General features: G+C 45.9%; 1 protein-coding gene across 1 annotated transcript; it reads left to right on the forward strand.

Annotated features, from left to right (window-relative positions):
* Positions 1 to 1,154: 1,154 nt before the first annotated feature.
* Positions 1,155 to 6,544, forward strand: CARD9 (caspase recruitment domain family, member 9; the record flags this gene model as incomplete). The annotated part of the gene is made up of 9 exons (XM_010295773.1): positions 1,155 to 1,341; positions 2,490 to 2,627; positions 3,074 to 3,399; positions 3,824 to 4,003; positions 4,198 to 4,350; positions 4,839 to 4,964; positions 5,084 to 5,275; positions 5,840 to 5,881; positions 6,499 to 6,544. Coding segments are annotated over exons 1-9 (1,387 nt in total), but the record flags the coding sequence as incomplete, so codon positions are not given.
* Positions 6,545 to 6,888: the final 344 nt, after the last annotated feature.

The raw sequence follows: 6,888 nt of genomic DNA on the forward strand, positions 1-6,888 counted from the left end.
AGTTTTCTCAGACAGGACACAGGAGAGTGTTGCTAGACCAGGAGAGGAAACGAGGCTTTTGACTGCACAGGCTCAGGTTGGTTCATGTAATGCAGAATGGTTTATATTAATAGGGAAATATTTTTTTATTTTACAGCTCTGAGGTAAGGATGTGGTGTGTATCAACAGGGGAATGTATTTCTTGTAATCGGCTGCGGCTGGTTTGATGTCAGGCAGAGCAGAGCATTTTCTCCATGGTAAGTAATGACTAGTTCTATGTCAATCCAGCTCATTAAAGTTAACTGACAATGTAATGCGTACCAAGTATGTGCTGAAGATGTTTGGAGTCTTTTTCTGTGCTGGAGCAGAAAAACAATGAAGGTTTGAGATGACCTTGGAGAGAGATGCAGTAGGATGTGTGTGAAATCCCAGCCCCTCTATATCTACTGATGGTCAGAATTCTGTTCCCACCCTGCCTGCCCCCAAACAAGATGACTAAAAATGTGACTATTAAGGTTTCTGTCAGCCTTCCTGAGCCACTGGAAATGATAATGGCTACTGCAGTCAACTCATACATGCAATATAAGCATAGTAATTAATGACTGGGATTTCACAAGGTACTTATTATGGAACACTGTGACCACAAAGGGGCAAAGAAATTAAAATTATGCCAGCTTCTTACTCAAAAGGCGAAGAGTTGGATTTTTCTCTGTTCAGTGGGGGTCTCTAGCCTATTGCTAGTGGACCTGTTGCTAAATATTTTCACTTTCCTCTTGCAGTGAGATCTGGGAAATGTTCATCTGGTTGGAGGGAGATCGTCAAGCTTTGGTGACTTCTGCTTTCTCAGAATTTCACACTAGCTCTCCTTGACGTATGTGTCTACAGCACTGGTACTACCCTCGCAGCTGCTGATACCTCCGGTCTGGTACCACGCTGTTCTTTCAGGTATGACTGTAGTGTATCACTGTGTTCTGCAGGTGATTTGCAATCACTGAGTTAAAGACCACATGGGAGATGTGTTCCTGTATCTAAAGGATGCTTTTGCGTTCTCTGTCTGTTAACATACTTGGTTTCACCACCCCCCACTACTCGAGGCTTAGAGTCTGCTTGTTTAGTTTCTGGTTTTGTTCTTTTCAAGACAGGACAACATTGCTCACTAGTACTTCTCCCTCACCAAGATGTGGGAAGAAGATAATGACGAGACATGTTGGAATAACCTGGAGAACTTCCGTGTGAAGCTGATATCTGTGATAGATCCTTCCCGTATAACACCCTATCTTCGCCAGTGCAAAGTGATCAGCCACGATGATGAGGAACAAATTCTTAATGACCCCAGCCTGGTCATGCGCAAGCGGAAAGCAGGTGGGTGACATGCAGCCTTCATCTCTGTAGATGCTCCTGTGCTCTGTCTGCTCTTGGGAGCAGATTGGAACAGAGTGCTAATGGACTGGGCCTGAAGAAACGTGTTGCTTCTAAGTTACCATCTGCCTGTGTTGAGACACAAACATTGTAGGCAGTGCTGTGCAGCCCCTTTCCCCTCACTTTCACCACCATGTCATTGTGGGGAGAGAAGGAATGGAGATGGCTCTATCGATGCATTCCCGAGCTGCATAAGGATAATAGAATCACAGAGGGAGCATGGCCTTTTGGTGGTCTGGATCTCTAGAGTAGCATAAGGGAGGGTGTTGCTTTGGTTTGACCCCAAAGCTATTCTTGTGTAACGATTTTTCAGGGGGAGATTTCCAAGATTAATTCACCATGTATTGTCCCTTGTTCTTATCTTCTGGTGTCTGAGGGAATGCTGGCAGCACATAAAATAAATTCTTCATAACTCCTCTATACAGTCCTGGTCTTGTTCCAGCCAAAGAGAATGACAGAATTCATTATGCTGTTAGTACATCTTTTGGATTGGATTAACTATTACTGATAAGTTACTGAGGGTCTTTGAAAAAAATTATTTTCCCTCTTTTCCAGATTGGGAAACTGCAGAACACAGAAGAGAAGCTCCCTGGGCTTGATTTGGTACAGAGTATTTCTAGGCAAAGTAGGGAACTGAGCTCAAAGTTGTTTGGGTTTTTTTAGTCCAGGCTCTCTTAGGCTTGTCCCTTCTACCTCTCTAGTTATGCGCAGTGTTCTTACACCTGTGGTCCTTTTTCCTATATTTGCCTCTGGTATTTGGAAGTGGAGCCTCAAGCTGCAGAAACTGTCGTTGTGCTTTGTTGTAACTTACTTTTTCTGTAATTATCATCATCAGGATAATATAGAGCACTCTTCTGAGATCTGCTTTTTGCACCCAGTGTAGTAGGAACTAGGTAAAAGGGTTAAGTTTTAACTGTTCCTTCACAGTTAAAATACTTTTGTATAGTTACTGGGCAACTGGTTTAGGATTGGCTGGGGGATTTGATCCCAGGGACTTTAGTCTGCATGTGGAAAAAGTGGAACGGTTTTTTATTATGTTAGAAGTAGGTAAAGAGATAAATGAATAGAATATCCTGTTGCTATTCTTTCAGGTGTTCTTCTGGACATTCTTCAGCGAACAGGACACAAGGGCTTTGAGGCATTTCTGGAGAGTCTTGAGCTTTATTATCCACAACTGTATAAGAAAATAACTGGCAAGGAGCCCAGCAGGGTTTTCTCTATGATTATAGGTAATGTTTGTGTTCTGAAAACAGATCTCTGTTTGGTGTTGCTGTGCAGATTAAGGGGGGATTCATCTCTGCTTTTGCTTCTCCCCAGCTTCGGTGAGCAGAGTTGGGGGCATTCCCTGGCTTGTTCCCTGTGTGCTTCAGAAGGGTTCTGGCAAGAATGGCCCTGCTGTCTGGCATCCCAGGCCGGACCTGGGAGGGTGGAGGAGGAAACAGAAGGATCAGTTCTTCCTTCTGCCTGTTCTGTTAGTGACACTGTGGTGTAGAAAGGCACAGAACAGGGAGGAAACAGCAGGGATAATTTGATCACACGTGTCTTCAGGGTTTGCGTGCTTGTGTGTGGCATGCGATGATCCCAAGCTGTGGTGATAAGTGGGTGGGAACCTGTGCTGTATGTGTGTCTGGGGAGCAGACAGGACAGCAATGGCTGATGTCTGCCCACCAAACAGACACCGCTGGGGAATCCGGCCTGAGCCAGCTCTTGATGAATGAGATCATGAAGCTGCAGAGCACCGTGCAGGAGGAGCGGCGGAAGGCCCAAGAGCTCACCATGTGGCTACACACCAAAGAGGACACAATCAGAGAGATGTGGGTGAGGGACAGCCTGCTCCGCAAGCACCAAGAGCGGGCGCAGAAGATGAAGGAGGAGAGGGACAGCCTGAGCATGGAGCTGCGGAAGTGCAAGGACGAGAACTACAACCTGGCAATGAGCTATGCCAAACAGAGCGAGGAGAAGAGCACTGCTCTTATGAAGAACCGGGACCTGATCCTAGAAGTCAGTCACCCTTTTCTAAAGCTTCTCCCTTCTTACTTGATCCCTGGAAGTCTGTGCTGTGCACCAGACCTGTCTTTGCACAGGATGGTCTGGACCAGTCCAGCATGAAGTTCTGTGCATCTTCTCTAGAAGGTGGCATGTCTTGGTGGTCCCTAGCTCAGCCCAGGAGGCCTATGTATTACAAGTTATGCTGTGAAGAATTAAGTCTTCCCCTCATTCAAGACTGGGCCCTCTCACAAGACCAACATGTTGTATCCATTTAGCACTCAGGCAGGACTCTGGTCCCCAGAGCACTGAGCATGCTCAGAGGAAAACAAAACTGGGGAGAAACTTGCTCTATGTTTGTCTGGGGAATGGAGTCAGGGCTGCTTTTGCAGAGCAGAGTTTTCTCTTTGTTGCTGATAAGCTCTGAACCTTCTTGTAGATCGATCACTTGAAGCACAGCCTCATGAAGGCTGAGGATGACTGCAAACTGGAGCGTAAGCACACGATGAAACTGAAGCACGCCATAGAGCAGCGTCCAAGCCATGAGGTGATGTGGGAGATCCAGCAGGAGAAGGAGTTGCTCTTGGCCAAGAATCAGGAGCTGGAGAACACTCTCCAGGTTGGTGGGTGTCATTGGATATGGATTCCTGAGAAGTGATTATTTGTAGCACCCAGGGCAGCAATGGGGCTCCACTGAATATTGTGTGGGTCAGCTGTGGCCTTGTTCTCCCAAGTCAAACAGAACGCGTAGGACTGTGGAAGAGAGTTAATATGGAATTGGATGGTTGCTCTATGTCACTTCTTTTTGTCCAGCAGGTTGCCAGGGAACAGAATTTGGAGAAGAGCCTCTCCAGTGAGACTCTGGAGAATGACTGTAGCCAGATACTAGAAGAACGCCGGGAGCTGATGAACACCATTTACAGCCTTCGCAAGGAGCTGCAGCGAGCCGAGGTGCTCCAAGACAAAGTACGTGATGCACTGCAAGTTCCTGCTCAGGGTCAGTGGGTAAGATAGGCAAATGAAGCACCTGCAGTGTCTTGGCTATGGAGCAGAGGAGCTGCTCAGCAGCAGTCCTTGCTGCTCCTACTCTAGTGTCTGTTGTTGAAAAAAGGCACACTAATGTTTTAGCATTCTGTGTCTGTGGCATTAAATGTTACCTGTTAATGCCTGCATTGTGTTAATTAAGAGTCCCTGCCTCAGCCTGGAGGGTAATGGGAGCTTTTACCATGACTGACAGCTCAGGTACATGTAAATCCATCATGTTACCTGTCCACCTAGTCATGTTGACTAACCTTCTGGTTGGCCTTGCTCCAATTGGACAGTCTGGCTGAACTTTGACATTGCATGGAGGTCTGGCCATAGCAATCTGTGGCACTGTGGAACAGAGCAGAAGTGGTGAAAGTCTAGCTCAGGCTCTGCCTACAAGCAGGGTGCTTTTGACCTTGTCTCAACAGTATGCAGAGGAAAAAGAGATGCTTGAACTACAGTGCACATCTCTGAGGAAGGACTCCCAGATGTATAAAAAACGGATTGAAGCTGTCTTGCAGCAGATGGAGGAAGTGGCTTTGGAAAGAGACCAGGTGATAAAACATTCCTCTTGGAGCTGCTGCTAATCCCTGCTTCACTGCTTGAAGTGGGCAGATGCTGTAACCCTGAATGTACTGTTGTGTGACATGCTGTGACATGTCCCTTACACCAGGCACTCCTGACCCGAGAACAGTTCTATACACAGTACTCCAAGAACCTGGTTGAGAGGGATGCTTACCGCAAGCAGATTCGGGAGCTGGGAGAGCGATGTGATGAAATGCAACTGCAGCTCTTCCAAAAGGAAAGTCAGTTACTGGCTACTGAAGTCAAGATGAAAAGATTGCAACTGGAGTTACCCACACTGGTATGCCTGCGGGGTTGTCATCGGTGGGATGGGTTGGGAAGCTGAGCTTAGGGCCAGAGTGTGGCTGTTCCAAGGCCTTTGCACCTAACCAGTTCAAATTCAGCAAGCAGTGGCCAGCTGCGTGGGTAACCATTCCCATGCAAATGCTGAGTTTAGAAAAATTAAAGAAGTGATGGTTCCTATTACCTCACCCTGGTTCCAGGCATGGATAAGCTGGACTGATGCAAGCTGAGGCCTTCCATGTTTGTGTTTGGAGCATGTCTGAAGATGATGAGGGGATCCTCAACCACCAGAGTGAACTCTACTTAGAGACTGTGTATGAGCTATTTGGGTGAAATGACAGCAGGGTGTAAGGGTGCTAAAGTTTCTGGAATGAAATCAGATCTACAAGGGCTTTTAATTAATGTGGCATCTTGTGCACTTTCTCTAAGTGGCCAGACGGGATTGTAGGAGGGAGGAAGTCCACATTTCTCTGTTTCCTAGAGCTTTCAGTCTCCTGTATGTTCCCTTACTATCACTTCCTTGCTTATGAGGAATGATTAATTTATACTGTTTTTATTTCAGACCTCTGACCTGGATGATACCTCTTCCAGAGATTCTCAAGAAGTGAGTAGGGTGCCTTTTTTACCTTTTACTTTCTTCTGGGGTGGTTTCAAATTTAGCACTTGTGCTCAGTTCCCTAAGTAATAGCAGTTTTCAATCCATGGCTTAGGCTCATGTCAGTGATATCAAAAAGTACAGAGGTAGCAAAACAGACCAGTGACAGAATCTCTCTGTCCTGAGATTTTTGAGTGTAGGACACAGTTATGGTGTTAAGTCAGCAAGATTTGTTGAGTCTAAGAAAATCAGGGGAATTGAATTATTTTGAGTTGCTTCTAATTGTCTCTCTTGTGGGAACAGGCAAAAATAAGTCTCACCCCAGGGATATTTGTAGTATAGAGTTTTCACTTAGTTCAGAACTTTACTGGGGAAGTGGTTGTCACATTGTCTGGAGGCTAAAAGTATAAATGAGGCCAAAGGAACTGGGTCTATTCATGGAGGATAAATCCATGAGTAGATAGATCTGTGATTTCTGGCTCAGTCTCCTGTTTTGCTGACAGCCAGATGCGCTAAGGAAAGGTCAGTTCTACACATGTCCTTATATTCCTCCATCTGTTCCTAGCTACTGTTTGAGACGGAGTAGGGGACAGTTCTCATGTTCTTGCTTTGTTTCTGTCCCATAGCTTACTCTTCACGGTCATCTAGATGAAGATACACAACCGACTAAAAGTAAGGCTTTTCTTGGGAAAACATAGAGTGGAATTCTTGAGAGGATGGTCCAGTGTTTCAAAGGGACAGGAAATTACATTCCTGGGTTTTATTTGTAGTGAAGAACAGGTAGTCTGACTGGTGACTCAGTTTGTGAGAGATGCTTCTCAGTGGGGTGTGCTTGGCACTCTGAGTAAGACCGCCCTGAGATGACTCGGAATAGGTACCCATAAATCAAGGCATTCTGCCGTACCGCCATCTTTCTCACCTATAAAAAGGAGAACATGTTCCCCAGATTCTGGGAACAGTGAATGCTTGTAAAGTTTTTTTGAGAGGAAAAAGCTCCACAGGCTTTTTGCTACATG

The sequence above is a fragment of the Phaethon lepturus genome, unplaced genomic scaffold, assembly GCF_000687285.1.
Source record: "Phaethon lepturus isolate BGI_N335 unplaced genomic scaffold, ASM68728v1 scaffold7251, whole genome shotgun sequence".
NCBI lineage: Eukaryota > Metazoa > Chordata > Aves > Phaethontiformes > Phaethontidae > Phaethon > Phaethon lepturus.